General features: G+C 33.6%; 1 protein-coding gene across 2 annotated transcripts in view; it reads left to right on the top strand.

Moving 5' to 3' along the window:
* LOC110035569 overlaps positions 1-18211 on the top strand; it is a 32344-nt gene extending 14133 nt beyond the window's left edge. The window contains exons 2-3 of one of the 2 annotated variants that reach the window (XM_020739819.1): positions 17534-17669; positions 17962-18211. In XM_020739819.1, coding sequence (XP_020595478.1) covers positions 17534-17625 — 92 coding nt within the window. In that variant the 3' untranslated portion in view covers positions 17626-17669; positions 17962-18211. Of the gene's footprint in view, positions 1-17533; positions 17820-17961 lie in introns of those variants that run through there. The other variant, XM_020739818.1, reaches the window with a different exon arrangement.
* Positions 18212-18756: the final 545 nt, after the last annotated feature.

Here is an 18756-nt window from a genome sequence, read left to right on the forward strand (position 1 = left end):
GCCACGCGCCATCCTAGGGCTAAGGCAGGCCCACGGGATCGAAAGAATGAGGCAGGGAGGGGAAAAAAATTTAGGTTAAGGGTTTTAATATAAATTAATAATAATAATAATAATAATAAAATATTATTTATTATTATAATAAACACTTAAATAGGTATTATCCTCAAGTCAAGACGCGCCGTCACAATGAAGCGAAAGTCGTCTTTAAGCAAAATCGACGTCCCAGACTCGTCAGCGCAGTCTGTTTCGTCATCCGGAGTCGTCCGGGCAACTTTGTCGACGATTGGGACAAAAACTCGTTTCGTTGCGGTCCGAATCCTGTCAAAATTTCGGCTCGAATTCGATTAAACAGGACGGCGGAGAGCGCAGCGGCGCCAAATCAACGAGACGAGTAGAGTCAATCATAAGGCTGTCAGTCCTATAGGAATGCTCCCTGAGTTCCTTCGGAGTAGCCCTATCTGCCAAACAATAGTGGTCAAGATTACTACATGGAACGTCAAGTCGAGCGAAGAGAAGTCCAGAATTGCTAACAGGGAGAGCTCCTTCACTAGTTTTCTAGAAATAGTCGACAGAAAGGTCCTACGGCTAGATCCTAGACTACTAAGGAGGGGAAAACTACACCTCGACCGAAAGCGAGGTCAACAAGACTAAATCGCCCTTTGGCTTACAAAAGATAAAATCTCTCTTAGGCTAGTCATCGGTGTAATAATACTCCTTTCCCCAAAATTTACCTTGAATTCAAGGTGGGAAAAAATGAGGGTGTTCTTCCTCTGCCACAATTTTCTCTGTTTCTTGATCCTCTGCCTCCTCATCATATATTATGTTAATTTGTAATGTTCTATCCTTGCAAAGGCGCCCTAGGATAAATTTCTGATAAAAAAAAATATAATCCTTTGGTTCGATTATCTTGAATTTTTGGCCTTTGTTAGGCGCTTGAGTGTCGCTTTTGGTCTTGAACCATGATTCTTATCTTGTGAAGCCTCCCTTGAACTTCCATGATTTGAGCTTTAAGTATCATTGTGATTGTAGTGGTTCGGTATGGCTCTCTATATTTGCTGTCCCTATTAGTCCGTTCCATTGCATTATGATCTTCAACCAACTGCGCTAATTCTATAATTTATCCCAAGTCTTGTGGTCTCAGTGATGGAAGTGTTGCATGTATGTTGGGCTTTAGTCATGATGTTCCCCTCCAATATCGTTTAAAAAATGTCTTAGCTCTCCTAACAAGAGCTTGAATTTTTTTTCTATACTCCCTGACAGTACCTTCGTGAGTCAATGCAAATAATTGCTCATCTAGATCCCCTTCCCTAATGGCTCGAAAATGTTCCAACAAGCAATCCTTGAAATCTTTCCATGAGCAAATTGGGTATCTAGCCTCCTTCCATTAACCATGCTAGGGCGTTCCCTTCCAAACATAACCATGCCATGATAAGCTTTTCTGCCCATTTACCATTCACCGTGAAATATCGTTCCAGCTGGTACACCCACTCATGTGTATATTCCTCTTCAAAGATCAGTATTTTCAACTTTCTTATGCGTGATTCTCCTCCCTAATTCTCTCGATTGAAGTTCATTCTGCCCATGAAGCGGGGGTTGGGTTTCATTCTGTGTTCTATATTGAATTCCCTCCTTCCATAAGTCCGACTCTCCCCATAGTCAGCTGCCTGTCTCCATGGGCTCCTGCCTTGCCTTCTGCCTAGAAGGTTGTTTCAAAAGAAGGTATTGGCATGATTGGATACAGCCCTCTGCTGTTGTCCCACTCACCGTGGTTCCCTACTGCTGGCCTTCGAACCGATCTTCAGTCTCTAATTGCATAACGACCCATTTTGCTTGCTGACCGTCATTCCCACTGACCGTATGTCACATTATTCCTTCCAGAGGCTACTGCTCTAGTTCGCACCTGACGCCATACTGCAAGTGACTGCATGTTTTCGTGAATCTCGACAGCTTCATCATTTTTGTCGTGGTTGTAAATTTGCTCTCCATGTCCCAAAATCACCCCTCTTGGACATAAACCACCCTTCCATTAATGAGAAACGGATCCAGATCTGATTTGGCTCACACGATCTTCTAGCTTCTCCTTCAGAACATTTACTTTGTTGGCCTTCATTCAACAACAATAACAACACAAAGCCTTAATCCCACTACGTGGGGTCGGCTACATGAATCCTTTTTCTCCATTGCATCATATTTAGTGTCATATTCATTTAGTTCTAATAAATTAGGATTATTTTTTATACAATAAGCCCAAGTCTATCTCTGCCTTTCTTAACTTAAGTCGAATCTAAAACATCTACTCTTCTAATCGAATCATCGGATGGTCGACGTTTAATGTGACCAAACCATGTAAGAGGACTCTCTCTAATTTTGTCCGTCACTGGAGTTACACCAACCCTATCCCGGATATATTCATTTAGCATTTTGTCTCTAAGTGTAAAGCCACTCATCCACCTAATCATTCTCATCTCGGTAACACTTAACTTAGTATTACATTTCTCTTTTAAAGGCCAACATTCAACGCCATAGAGCATTGTAGGTCTCACTACCCTCTTTTAAAATTTTCCTTTCAGTCTAAGCAATACTTTTCTATCACACAAAAGGCCTGAAGCATTCTTCCATTTCAACCAACCAACTTGAATTCTATTATTAACATCCCCATTTATATCACCATCGCTTTGACCAACAGATCCCAGATATTTAAATCGTTTACACCTTTTAATAATTTGATCACCTAAAGTTATACTTCTGTCACTAGAGCTACTACTACTAAACTTACATTTCATGTATTCAGTTTTAGTTCTACTATTTTATTTCTACTCAAACGAAGGCCTTTAGACTCCAATGCGGACATCCATATTTCAATTTTTTTGGAGCTTTTTTTTTCCTCGGTTTTTTCTCTTGCCTTATTTACAAGAAGGGTATCATCAACAAAAAAAAATACACCATGGTACATCCTCATGTAAATGTCCAGCAAGACCATCCATAACTAAAGCAAAAAGATATTGGATTAAAGCCGATCCCTGATGTAATCCAACAAAAATAGGAAAATATTTGGTCAATCTTCCTTCAGTTCGAACACAAGCGACAGCTCTAGTATACATATCTTTAATGACTTGAAGATAAGTCCTATCAACACCTTTCTTCTCAAGAACGCTCCAAAGGACATCTCTTGGAACCTTATCGTAATCTTTTTCTAAATCAATAAAAATCAAATGTAGATCCTCCTTATTATCTCTGAACTTCTCCATCAAACCTCTCAATAAATGTATAACTTCCATGGTAAAACTGCCCACGTAAAATGAAATTGATTATGAGAAATCTTAATAATACGTCTTAACCTATATTCAATTACCCTCTCCCATAATTTTAAAGTATGCCACATCAACTTAATTCGTCTTTAATTTGCACACTCTTGTGCGTCCCCTTTATTCTTAAAAATGGGGACCAAAATACTCTTCCTTCACTCTTCAGGCATCTTTTTAGTTTTTAAAATAATATTAAAGAGTTTAGTAAGCCAAGAAACTCCCCAATCTCTTACCACACTTCAATGGGATATCATCAGGTCCTACAGACTTTCCACCCTTTGTTTTCTTTAAAGTCTCCTCAATTTTTTTTACTAATGCGATGATAAAAATGAAACGTTTTATTATTATTAACGATATTAAGATCACTAAGATCGATCATATTTTCAGAAACTTAATAAAAAAGTTTATCAAAATAACTCACCCACCTATGTTGAATATCCATTTATATGAAAAACACTTTCTGATTTTCATCTTTAATACACTTTACTTGGGTTAAATATTTACTCTTCTTTTCTCTTTGTTTGACTAGTTTATACATATATTTTTCACCCTCCTTAGTATCTAATCTATCATAAATACCACTAAAAACATAATTTTTAGCGTCACAGATTGTTATTTCAGACTCCTGCGAGCCGTTTGATATTTTTCTCAGTTCTCTAAGCTTTTACAATTAAACCAATTTTTATAACATAACTTCTTATATTTTATCTTTTCTTGCACATTATTATTCCACCACCAACTATTTTTATTTATAAAAACTTTTTCTTTTGATTCTCCAAATACATCTTTTGCTACTTTAATAGTGTTTATTACTTCATCCCACATAGCATTTGCATATTCATGAACATCTCAAATTTTGAAATCTTGATTTTTACTCATAAAAATAATTTTATTTGTGTCCTTTTGGTTTCTCCATCTAATTCTATGATGATGAGTCCTAACATTCTTTATTTTACAACTCTTCATCTTAAAATCTAGAACTAATAATCAAGGTTGGGTACTTAAATCCTCACTTGGAATGTTCTTACAATCTTTACAATCTCGACAATATGTTCTTCTTATAAAAAAAATAATAAATTTGTGTTTTATTAGATCCATTCTTTTAAGTAATAAGATGCTCATCTATTTTCTTTAATAAAATATTAGTAATAACAAAATCACATGCTAAAGTAAAATCTAAAATAGCTCTATTTTGCTACCTTCTTTATTCGTCACGCCAAAATCGTAGTTACCATGAATATTTCTGAAATCCTCTACCACTTTATTGATATGTCCATTTAAATCTCCTCCAATAAAAATTCTTTCTTCAAGAGGTATTATTTGTATTAAGTCTTCTAAGTCATTGCAGAAATTAACTTTAGTTTCTATATCTAGACCTACTCGAGGAGCATAAGCACTTATAAAATTAAAATTCTTAGTATCAATAATAATCTTAAGGACTATAATTCTATCACCAACTCTATTAATTTTTACAACATTATCTCTCAACCTCTTATCTATAATTACACTTACACCATTTCTATTGCGACTTTTACCAGAATCCAAATTTTAAAGCCTAAATTATCAATGTCCTTAGCCTTTTTTCCCACCCATTTAGTTTCTTAAATACATAAGATATTAATTCTTCTATGAATCATAATATTAACTAATTCTATTAATTTACCATTGAGATTACCTATATTCCAAGATCCTATCCTAATTTTAGTTTCATTAGTTTCATGGACTAATTTCTTTACCCGCATCCGTCCGTAATGTGGGAACTCTTGCTTATTTGACACTACACTCGGACGCTGGTGTAGCGACCTTTACACACTTTTCACTGTATTCAAGCCATACAACGCTTCGCTTCTAGGGGATGTCCTAGCACTTACACAATGATCAAAAGGATTCATGTCATGATTTTTTTTTGACCATCGTTATTCCCCATATAATTTTGATCACAAATGAAGGAGATAATGTAAGCTGAAATCTTGTCATTGGCCTCCAAACTAGTTTGAATCATGAGTGCATCAAGATATTAGGTGACAATACAGTCTCGATCCCCTGTTTGCTTCCAGATTGGTTAGTGATTGTTCACTCTGTATGTTGCGATCCCTTTTTGTGATTTCGTCACCTGCTTCCTCAACCAACTCTTTTTGCGATTGTATTGTATCTCAATGTTCAACGCATGATCTTGATTTTGCTTCACTGTGATCATGTCGTCGTAAATTGGCTTCCTTGTTATCCCATATAGCTCAATCACGACTGTATCACAACAAGCTGCAAGCCGCGATCCTATTGTTGCTTCCCATTTAGCTCTATTATTTGAGTCACTGTATGTCGCGATCCTTTCCCCTCCCAGGCGACACTGTGATCCCGTCAGTCTTCCCCAGCTAGCGTGCTTGTGGCTCCATCGTCACGAAAGGCTTGTTCATCGTTTTGGCTGCCCAACCCTCAATTCGATTAATCCAGATGCCTCGATCTTCAATCCCTTCCTCAACTTTCTTTTTCTTCCAAGATCAAATTCTCTAATACCACGTTATACGATTCTTGCAAAAATTAGGACAAATAATATTTATTTGTAAGAACATCAAACATTTAAGACAAATACAAAGATAAGCACCTATAATGCTAGAGGTAGACTATATCTCCTAATTCGTATAATTTGAGAGGTAGAAAATTTCTCCTAAACCCAAAATCGGGCTTTGTTTGGGATTACTTTTAGTTTTTTTGTTTTTTTAGTCTGTTTTGTTTTTGTTTTGTTTTCTGTTTTATGTTTCTAGAAAATGCGTTTGATACTGTTTTGATTTATCTGTTTTTAAATATAAAAAAATATAAAACATGTTTTGTTGGTTATTTTTTATTTTTATTTTTTTTGGAAAAACCTATAATTTTTTAAAAAAATCATCAATTTTAACTATGAAATACGTCATATTCATATATATATAAATTATAATAATGTTACAACAAATATCAAACTCGACACATCTAAGAGTATCTTTTAAGAAAACATAAAATCATGAGGATTTCACACTAAAATAATTCTTTATATGGGTTCCGCCCCATGGCGAACCCTAGCGTCTTCTCTTCGTCTGCTCCTATTTGCGTCGTCTCGCGTTTGCGTTTGCGTCTCGTATGGCGGCAGTGCTGCGGTTGTCTTCGTGCCTGCGTCTCGTTTGCGACAGAGCTACAATAGAGCCGCTCGACAGCTTCTGCCTGCGTCTTGTCTGTAACAGAGCTGCTCGACACCTGCTTCTGCTGCGTCTCGTCTGCTACAGAGCCGCTCGACCGCTCGACACTTTTCTGCTTCTGCTGCGTCTCCTCTACGACAGAACCGTCCGATCTACTTCTGCTGCGTCTCCTCCACCACAGAGCCGTCCGGTCTGCGACAAAGCCGTTCGACACTCGTGCAGCTTCTCACTGTGCTGCAGGTTGGCACTGGCTGCAGTAATAGCCTCAGGGCTTTTCTATGTCGCCGCCCTCGCCGATGTTAACATCAAATCAGATCGAAGATCACATGAGCTAGTTATTTGATAAAGAATGACAGGTTTACACTTCTCGGTGGAAGAAAAAGACTGGGGGCTCACTCCAACTTGGAAACTTAATGGATGATACTTTGGTGACTCCTGACAATGACATGACTCTTCAAAGTTTGTTATCTGCTTCCGCTCCTAAAACTAGAGGAAGAGACAGAACTAAACTGGCTCATCCGTAGCTACTTGTTTTCTTCATGTTTTAAATTTGTTATTCATTTTATTGAGTCTATCTGTATCTTTTTTTTGGGTATTACCGTACTTGTATCGTATGGTAGGGTGCCTCCTTTGGGTTCTTCTCGTACTACCTTTATGTATCCTTTTTTTTATTTAAATAAAATTAGCCCTTGGGCTTTTCATTAAAAAATATATATATATATATGTCAAATAATAACACATGACTTTTTAACCCAAAATAAAATGAATCCAACATTAAGATGATAACATTGTAAGATATGAACATAAAAAAATTTTACAAGCTAATTAGTAAACTTAATTCTGTGTGTGGCTCCAATGTTCTCTGGCAACACAGTCTCGAAGTACTACCATGTATTGCAATTGAGGTTGCGAAACATTAACTTCAATAGCATTTTGTGAAGCAGGAGTTGATGTAGATCCTCTTTCTATGTCAACTATAAAATTTTCATTTCCATATGTCTCGAATAATGTATCTTCTATGGATCGTGATCTTATAAAATTATGTAGTGTGCAACAAGCAGTAACAATATAACATTGTGTGCTTAAATCATAGAGAGACATTCTATTAAAGATTGAAAATCTTGCTTTTGGAACTTCACAACATCGCTCAATAACATTTCTTAAAGAAAAATGCTTTTAATTAAACTCTTCTTATTTTTGAGGCTAAGCGCCTTCTTAGTAATCACACAAATGATATATTGTTCCTTTGTATGATTTTAAGAATACTGACATATTAGTATATGTTGAATCAACGAGATAATATTTTGCTATTTTCGAAAAAACACATGTATATCCTTTTTTTACTATAAATATCATTTAATTATTACATAACTTGATAAGATTAAAATTAACATATCTTGCAGCGACATTAAGAAACTTAATTGAGGATTTGAAATACATTCTAGAAATATTCTCGCATCATTTGTTGTTCCCTTCCAACCTGACAATACGTGCGCAAACATCATGTGAAATTCACATGCAAACATTACATTCTAGGTTGACTCTTTATGCTTTCCTCGATACGAATTTTGATCTTTCTTAGGTATATGTGCAATAAAATGTGTTCCATTAATTGCACATATCAATCCTATTCATAAAACTCACATAAATTAATATTCATTACTAAAAAAAAAAAAATTTTAAAATTTTACATACCTAAAAAAAAAAGATAATATTTTGAATTATACTGGTTCTCAGGAGGAGTCACCTCAAATGATAGTGAAATGATAATCCTAGTTCCTAAGTGACAAATTGCCTTCAAAGTATTTCTTTAATGTCGTGAGATTGTCTCTATGAGTGTTGAAATCATTCAGCAGCTACTCTTAAGCATTCATTATGCGATAAAATAAACATAAATATTGCAATTTGTTCCTCTATGACCAACAATTTTGAGTATTTCATAGGACCTTTATACTTCAACAAGGTTGATAAATTATTGAAAACTTACAGTTTCATTCTATAATTTTCAAAGCAGCGAGCTGGATGTCCTTCCAGTATTTTAATTACATGCTCGTGACCTCAGAAGACTTGAAGTTCGACATGATTCTTTTATTAAATATTTTTTATCATAATCATCAACACGAGTGATTGCTAGTTCAAGTTATTCTTCAACATCACTTTCGAAATCTGCTATTGGGTCTATATATTGTTTACGTACAATAAGAATAGATTAATAATATAAACCAAACAAAATAATAATTAGAGAAAAAACTTTATACGAGAAATCTTGAAGATAGAAAATCATATTACTCTTTTTGCATATCCAAGCAAATAAAAAAAAAAAACTCTCTTAAAACAATTCATATGATAATTAGCAATGCATCAACACATCCATTATAAGCTTTTAAAATCACAAACATGCATCATAATCATAACCCAAGCTGAGAAAATGTTCGACAATAATAATGAAAGTGAAAACAAGTAAACATGACACATTTAAAACACAAATACATAAGATAAGGAGGGCTCATATAGTTCATCGTGATGAGCAAGTCATTTCAGACTAAAAATCCAACCTTTTCTTTTGCTATCAGGCATCTGAAGAATCGTCTTCATGTATATTGCATCTTTTGGAACTTCTGTAAAGCTTTCGAGTAATGTTATTAAATTCAGAAATTTCATACATTCAACCAACACAGATTCAAAGCTTCGTTAGAAGATCCTGTTGAGGCGCATAATTTCTTTTTTATTATATTAGCTTTTCTTTTTGAACTCATTTAATACTTGAGGTGTAGAGGAAATCACATTTGAAATTGTTGTATTCTTCGCACGTTTAAGCAGTAATTTTTCTTTATTCTTCTTCACAGATTTTGTGTCGCTTTCTCCAATCCCATCTTCTTCCTTAGTGTCTGAAGGGATTCTGGTAGAAGGATTTTGTAGAGTTCCCGTTGCAGTTGTGTCACCATAAATACGATAGCGAGACTCGTACATCCTTTTTTCTGAAATATTTTTGCACTTTTATTAACCTATATATACATTATGATTAATAAAAAATTGTAAATAAAAAAAACATAAAATTTGGATTAAATATAATATGAATAAATACCTTTTATAATTTGGCCCGTACATCTTCAAATGCTATCACTTGACCTATGGTTACATTATAACCATTTCCAGTCCCTTTCAATAAGTTAGAAAATTCTTTCAACGAGTTCTAAGCATATTGAACTTATTTCTCAGTTCCTCTTGCATATATTTTTTTTTTTGTAGGTGATTCAAGTTCTTGCATAATGCGTGACCATGCAGTTGGACTGAAAGTTGTTGTTTGCCTATCCTGATTAATGACTTCAATTTTCGTTAGTTGAATTAAGATTTGCTCATTTCTTTTTGACCATACTGCCTCTCCGATTATTTCAATTACATCACTGTTATTCATGGTTCAACTTGAAACATAACAAAGAAATGTTAATTTTCATTAAACAATAACAAAGAAATGTTAATTTTCATTAAACAATTATGTAGATAGCACTTGAAACTTTCATACATATAATATTAGCATTATTTGAAGGTAACTATTTTATATGCATAGCACACAAATCTAATGCAACATAATATGGTGCTTGTAATGAAGACAGGGAAAAGGCGTAATAGCAATCATAAAGATATTAATATAAATTATAATACAAATTTTCATAATTTTGACGCATAACTTGAAATGATTTGAAGGGCAGCCTGTAACAGCCAAAAGGCAAACTACAGGTTATGCCAAATTGCTGCGTAATGCCTATTCAAAGCAGTAACATATTTTTTGTCAAGAACTTTTTAGAGAATTGCTTAAAGAATGTCAATCAGGTGACAAAAAGCTTTTTGATACTTGCCAAATTTGTCACGTTCTCAACACATTTCATGTTAAAGAACCAGAGAAAACTCCTTTACAATGTACTAATACTGTTTCCTCCGTTATTTGTTTTTCACTGAGAACTTCAAACGAACCACTAAATCAACGAATGAAAAATTCAGAAGAAAAAATAAGAATCAAACTAGAATCGGCTGTGGATTTTCACAGTAATATAGAAATTTTTTATGTGTTTTTCTTTTTTAAATCATTTGAAAAAAGGTAAAATAAAGCAGTGGGAAGACTGAATGCTTGACATTGAAAGAAAAATAGAATTTTGATGTATTAAACTTAATGCACTTAAACCAGTAGGAAATCTTTTTAACAGTCATTTCATAGAGCACGACATAAAACTGACTCCAGAAAGCAAATGAAGTAACCTACATTTTAAAAACTAAAAGATAAAACAGAACAAATACCTCAGGGCTTTCCAGAGAAGCCAGATTTGCTCCATATCTGATCAAGTCATAAGTAGCACAGCTCCCACGTTAGCCTTAATCTTCTTCACAACAACGGGCTGTGATGCAGGAAGCATGCCTTTGCCTACGACCTTGCAACATCTGAATTGTGTGACGTTGATCTACGGGTTGGGGAAAAGGCGAGAAAGGGCTGCCGGCGGTGAGTGTACCTCAGCATGAAAGGAAGTGTGGGGAGAGTTGGGCTGAAGTTTGCAATGGCTTGAAATAGCAAGTAGGAGAGGATGGCAACAGTCGTAGGTGGAAGGAAAGACGAAGTAATGGAGTTGGTCGGCGAGAGGGAAAGGGCTCGCGAGCGAAGAGTTTCGGCCACGAAGGCAAGAGGGAAGGGGGTATCGCCAGGGAGACGGGCGAGGCGAAGGCTCGTTTCGGTGTTTTAAAAACAGGAAAAAAAATATATTTTTTCGTTTTTAGTATTTTACAAATAGAAGCATTCATTCCAAATATAAAAAACAGAAATAAAACAAAAAATAGATAACCAAACTATTTTTTGGTTTGTCCCCTATTTTTTATTTTTAGAAACAAAAAACAAAAATTGATCCCGAGTAGCCTCTAAGACTCCATACATAATTTCATGCATAATAGACATAGTAGCCCTATTTATACTAAACACTAATAAACAATAAAAAACTAAATTGCCCTTAGGCTTATCAAAAACAAAATTGCCCTTAGGCTTATCAAAAACAAAATTGCCCAAAGGCTAGGCGCCGGTATTGCAACTTCATTATGCTTGAGGGTAATACTCATAATTCGATTAGCATTTACATCAAATGATTCATTGTATATCACATACATGCTACACCCATGACTTTGTCCTTTCCTTGGAAGCTTGAAGTCAACTCCTAGGTACATGAATTTCTAATTGATGAATTGATGCATTTTTTAAAACATTATAAACACGTGATTAATTTGTCTATTTATAAATTTAGCAAACAGTCATGGTTTTTTGCCTATGATTATGCTTGCATGGATTGTGGAGAATAAACTCTCATTTTTTTTTCTTTTTTTTTAAATGCATAACGGTGTAAATGTTCAAATTGCTTTTTTAATAAACTTTGATACCACAAGAACAGTTTGCCGGAATTATTATCTTTTTCTTTCATAATATTTTCTGGCTTCGTTTTTTTTCATATTATTATTCCTTCTATTCTTTTTTTAGGAATATTTTCAATAAAACTGACATGATTTGTTCTTTCCCAATTCAGAGAAAATTTCTTATAAATCATTGTGTAAAATGAACAAAGTAGTTGCGTGCTAGGGGTTTGATTATGATTGTGAAAATCTTTGCCGTAATTGTATGAACTATTTTATTTTCTATCAGAGGAAGTGTTATGTTTATTTCTTCAAAACTAATTAAAAATTTGGGGTCACTCAGGATGAATAGTCTGTGGCATCAAGTTCCTTGAGTATTCTTTTCTATGAACTCAAGGATCATAGCTTACAATTTTTATATTTCTTTTTAGCTTGAATGCTGCACTAAATGGTTACATTATATTGGCATTTCGCCATCACAACATATCATTTCATTGGTTATGGATCTCAGCTACATTTAGGTCAATTTGTATCACCATTAGCATCCAGAAAGGACATAATTGCTCTAATATTAAAATAGAAGGAAAAAAAAACAAACTAAATAGATAATTAGAAATTAGTCAATTACTAATACCCGCTCCAATTTTTTTTTGAGTAGGATATTGATGGCGATTGTAAATGATTTCATGATCTTCTTCAATGCTCCCTATGTGAGAAAAAAAAAATAGAATTTCAACTTACTCCAGATTGCCTATTTGTAAACTTATCCATTGCTTTTTGATCTAACTCATGCTAGCCGAGCTCTGGTCGTAGAGCTATTGATATAGCACAAGCAGATACTCCACCTGAGAGAAACCTATAAAAAATACTTTCAATTGTATCTTGATTATGCAAATAATTTCCACATAAAAAATTGTATTAATACGCATGTTGGATGGAAAAAAAATATTGTATCAGCATTTAGTCTTAGATCTGTGAGCGCTTTGTAAGGTCCAGAAGCTTGGGCTTGTATTTTTTTTAAGAATGCTGCAAGATGCTTTTGGAACAAATATGAACTATAATATAACAACCATCATTTCACCCTGCCAAGCATTCACAAGAAATTGATGCGTCTTTATACGTGCTTCATAATTATTTCTGTGCATCTGTTTGAAAGCATATATTTTATACAAATGATTAGCAAATGAAATTGCAAAAATAGACGTGCATGAATAATGCGATGATAACTATTTGCATTCATTCTCTAAAAGTATTAATAATATTGATGGATGGTAAAGTAACAGAGAACTCATGATGATTATATAAAAGTTGACATAGTATTCCCAATATATGAAGTTGACTGGTTTATAGAATTTGAAAATGATAAAATACGTAATTTATCATGGCAAATTATTCCTTTATTGAACAGCAGTCTGAAGAATATAAGTTTCTAGTTTCATGGTTCATTATTCCTTGAGAAAGTCTTAACATATTAGATTCGATAAAGAGATCAATTGAGCCAGGTATCAATGGCATTTCAACGCTTATAAAAAGTATCCTCTCACTAAAGGGCACGTAAGGAACATGTAACTAAATATGTAATGAATAGAGGGAACTCTTTTGTTGAACTATCACTTTTAGCAAACACAAGTTCACTAAAATCAGAATTAAAAAGTTCCATCATATTTAGATCCAAATTCAAATTGAATATCAAATTTTAATGCTGAAAACTTTATTGATGTGAAAGCAAGTTTGAGATAATGTGTAATACCAATTCGGTCTTCCTCACTGATATAATTGTCACTGGATAGAGGTTTTTAATCCTCAACATATTAGACTTTCTTTCCTTTCAGGCCATCTTCATTTTTCTATTCCATTAAAACATTCTCTCTAGGTAATTTGATGGCCTATGACCCCTCTGGTGACAATAAAAATGGATAGGATTTCCAGTTAGAGGTATGCTTTTGTCAAGTGTGGTGCACTTAGAGGTTGAACTTTTATATGGCCTTGAGTGGAGTTTATATTAGCTGAGTAATGGAAGTTGAATTGGTAAATCTCGACTAGTTCAAAAGTATTTCTCGTCATCGTCATTAGCTTTATCCTAACTACTTAAGGCTTGCTTTATAGTTCCTTATTATCCAAGTCATTGAGTGCTAAATTTGGTGTAATAAATTTTATCATCCTCATTATTCTTATCCTAACCGCATGAGGTCAGCCTTTTGAATCCTTGTTCTCCATGGTACTGAGTTTTTAGAATCTGGAGAAACTTGTTATGGATTATTTATGAAAGCATTAAGCCGACGAGGAGGATGTACGCCAGTTAATAATAGAAAAGTGGGAAAGAGAGGGTTTAGAGAGTGTTTATGTGGCTTCAAGGCTGTGATGCCGCTCAAGCCAAGGAGAGGGGGAGATAGTGAGAGATCGGTTATGTTTAAGCAACTTGGTGAGGAATTACTATTTTATTTCGCATTAGATTTTATATGCAAATGCCTAACATAATTGCTCAAAAGAATATGTTGATAAAAAAGTAAACTTTCTTTTAATTCTTATAATATTGAATTTAATTATCTTATCATTTTTATTTTCATTTAATACTTTCTTTTTCCATTTCCTTTTAATTTTAGAAGTCATTTCAAGAGTACCGTCAAATCATTATCATTTTTTATCATAAATGCACAACCTTTACCATTTGTATCGTAAACATGTCAATTACAATAACAACCCTTGTTAGTATCATATGGGTGACTCCTGGTAGACTTGATCATTTTTTTTTTCTTTTAACTTATATTTCATTTATTTCAACTATTAAATCCATTTGTTTTTTTATTTAATGCAGTGCAAAATATAAAAAAATTGAAACTATAAAACAATCATATCATTTTCACTTATTATCATTCAATTATAAAAGTGCTTTTATATGTATAACAAATGAAACATTTTAAAAGAATAAAAGAAATTAATTTAAAACAAATAAAGTAATAATTACTCAATTTTTAAGATACTTTTGTAAATGTTTATTCCATCACTAGCTTCCTTTGACTATCACCTATATTTATTAAAAGAATTTGTATAAAGATTTATTTCTAAAATAACAGACTAAAATGTAACTATTAATTTAAATATTACCCCTAGTCCTTAGAAGAATAAGCCTTTCCTAATTTTTTTATCGCTGGTTTCATTCATAAGGTTATTTTTCCACTTAATGACATTTAATTAAAATAAAATTTATAAATAAAAGCATAGATTTTACCTCATTCACCATTGTCAAATCAATTCAATTTCCAATCCGAATTTCTTCCACTGTCACCTCCTGACATTAATTAAATATTAACCCAAATTATACATAAATATAAATTCAATTTAATATAAAATAGTATCTAAAATAAAGAACCCTAACCCTTTTAGGCTTGGCTCGACTGTTTCCTACACAAAGCCTTCTTCACGAACTAAACTTCTCTGTTCTCACTCCTCGCAATTTTATTTCCTTCAGCTCGGCTTCCCTTATCTCGCTCGCAAGCGATTCATGTCGCTTTTATTCGGTTCAGTTTGCTGTATATCTAAGATGACGCCCACATGAGAGCCTCTTTTTTCCTCTCCCATCTTTCGTACAAGAATACATACACAGCCTTTCTCTTCCCTGTTGGGCTGGATTTGACAACTCTAGCTCACAAGCCTCCACTTTCTTCATGTACAATGCTGCACAACCCCTTCTCTTTCACACAGAAATCGCACCCAACTTCGCTCCAGCAACAACTAAAACACAAGGGCTACGATATCATTGTGCACTCATTGCTGCTCGCCTACTCGTCCACATGAGACGCACACGACGATGTCGTTCCTCGGTTATGTGAAGTGACCCCTCCATCTCCCGCTCGCGCTCTCTGTTTCATTTTGTTTGGAAGAGACATTTGTCCCCTAAAAGAAAACCATCAAAACGGTTGCTTCACTTCGCACCAATCTAATTGAATTTATTTTATTTTGTTTTATTTTAATTTATAATAAAACTTTTTTTTTTATCATCGCAGTAGTAAAAAGAATGTTGAGGAGGATTTAAAGAAAACCAAAGGTGAAAAATTAGTAGGACTTGATGATATCCCAATTGAAGTGTGGAATTATCTAGGAGATTTGGGAGTTTATTGGCTTACTAAACTCTTTAATATTATTTTAAAATCTAAAAAGATGCCCAAGTAGTGAAGGAAGAGTATTTTGATTCCCATTTTTAAGATTAAAGGTGATGTACAAGTGTGCGTAAATTAGAAAGGAATTAAGTTAATGTGTCATACTTAAAAATTATGGGAGAGGTTAATTGAACACAGGTTAAGACATGGTACAGAGATTTCTCATAATCAATTTGGATTTATGCCGAGCAAGTCTATTATGGAAGATATACATTTATTGAGAGGTTTGATGAATAAACACACAGAGAGTAAGGAGGATCTACATATTATTTTTATTGATTTAGAGAAAGCTTACGGATAAGATTCTAAGAGTTCTTTGGAGAGTTCTCGAAAAGTGAGGCGCTGATAGGACTTATATTAAAGTCATTAAAGATATGTATTCTGGAGTTGTTACTTGTGTTCAAATAGGAGGATTGACAAATTATTTTCCTATTTTAGTTGGATTACATTAGGGTTCGACTTTAAGCCCTAGGGTTCGACTTTAAGCCCATACTTTAAGCCCATATCTTTCTGCTTTAGTTATGGATGCTCTTACTGGACATTTGCAAGATGATGCATCTTGGTGTATGCTTCTTGTTGATGATATCCTTCTTGTGGATAAGATTAGAGAAATAGTTCAGAAAAAAACTTGAATTATGAGGTCTGCATTGGAGTCTGAAGTCTTTCGTTTGAGTAAATCTAAAACTGAATTCATGGAATGTAATTTAGTAGTGATAGCTCTAGTGGTAGAGTTGTAATGAGTGATCAAATCATTAAAATGTGTGAACGTTTAGATATCTCGGGTCTATTGTTTAAAGTGATGGTTATATGGAAGGGGATGTTATTAGTAGAATTTAGGTTGGTTGTTTGAAGTGAGGAATGCATCAGACCTATTGTGTGATAGAAAAGTACCGCTTAGATTTGAAGGAAAATGTTATAAGATAGTGGTGAGACATGCAATGCTTTATGGCGCAAAATGTTGGTCTTTAAAAGAGAAGTATAAAATAAAGTTAAGTTTTACTGAGATGAGAATGCTTAGGGATGAGTGGCTTGACTCTTGGAGAAAAAAATACGGAAATAATTTATCTGTGAAAGGGTTGGTGTAGCTCTAGTGGTAGAGAAGGTTAGAGAGAGTCGTCTTTTAGATGATTTAATCACATCAAACATTGCCCATCTCATGATCTTGTTAGGAGAATAGATATTTTAGATTAGATTTATGTTAAGAAAGGTAGAGGCCGACTTAAAAAGATTTGGGCATATTGTATAAAAAAATGATCTTAATTTTTTAGAATTAAGTAAAATATGATACTTAATAGGACACAATGGAGGAAAATGATTCATTCGGCCCTACGTAGTGGGCTAAAGGCTTGTTGTTGTCGTTGTTGCATTTTATTTTCAGTTATTACAGAAATTATTATGCATTCAGTAGAACTTCTTAAATGATTAATTTAATTAATTTTGAAAGACGCCATATTTATGTAAATAGGTGCCTAGAGATAACGCTGCTCATCTTATGCTTTTCTTTGTGAACATTGTGCAGGCTCCAAGCATCAGTCTCATCAAGATTACATGGAAAAAGCTGACAAAGCTCGGAGGCAAAGGCTTTCTTCTGCTCAGCCCTCTGAAAAATAAGCCAACTGATTTTTTTGATATCTAGCATCTGTGGCTACTTGCAGGTTTAGTTTTCTGCTCAAACAAGACTGTTGTGTTAATATTTTTAAAATTTTCAAATTTTGGAGGCATGATCTCACCTTCGGTTTAGTTTTATCTGAATTCATTTTCCTGTTCATGTGATAAATAAGCCAAATTATGCCAAATATATCTTGAATTTTGTACTAAAAAACGTAATTAAGATGTAGAGAAACATGTATTCAATATAGTTACTTGATGTTATTTTTTATTATTTATTATTTATTTATTTATTATTGCTTGAATATGTTTATTTTCTTGAAATGCTTCAAATTTTAGATCTTACAGCCGTGTCGGATTGAGTGAAAGTAATGAGGCTGAAATGAAATTTAAACAATTGTGGTTGATCCTGAGCTAGCTTTACGCCGTTCTGATGGGGAAACTTGGGCTTGAGGATAACCTCAACTGTTCCCTATAGGTTGTTATTATGATAACCCGAATATTCAAAGTACTTGTATTAAATATTTTAATGTTTGGAATTAATGATGAATATTCTATTTTGGTTGTTTTGATGATTACATATAAATGATAAATCTTAGAATAATTGATGTTTGGAATTATTGTGGCTAAAAAGTGTGCTATATAAATTTAAATAGTTGTATATGTGCAAGTAAATTATTAAGAAATTTGAAGGAATTTTATAAGATATTATATATTATGTAAGGTAGCATGTGAAAATGTAGCTTTGCTTCTTACCAATAAATGATAATTTACATAAAATCAGTGGTAAAAAAACATTAAACATAACATTTTGTATGATATTCAAATGTGAATAGGGAAAATTTGTAAAGCCTTATGCGATAAGATCTTTAGTAGTTTTTGTCTTGAAGTACAATTTCTCACTTTTCACTAAAACTGAAGTGGCATCAATATTTAAGCAGTAACTCATATATTTGCAATGGAATAATGACTTCAAATGTGTTGAGTTGAATTATGTAATACGGTGGTCAGAAATAGTTATGTTCAATGGGAATTAAGTATCAAAGAATGATGGATATCAGATCATTGTATTCATCAACACGCCAGAAGGATAGCTATCAATTGATGATAGAGGACATCAGATAATAGATATTT

Source organism: Phalaenopsis equestris, unplaced genomic scaffold (assembly GCF_001263595.1).
Source record: "Phalaenopsis equestris unplaced genomic scaffold, ASM126359v1 Scaffold198203, whole genome shotgun sequence".
NCBI lineage: Eukaryota > Viridiplantae > Streptophyta > Magnoliopsida > Asparagales > Orchidaceae > Phalaenopsis > Phalaenopsis equestris.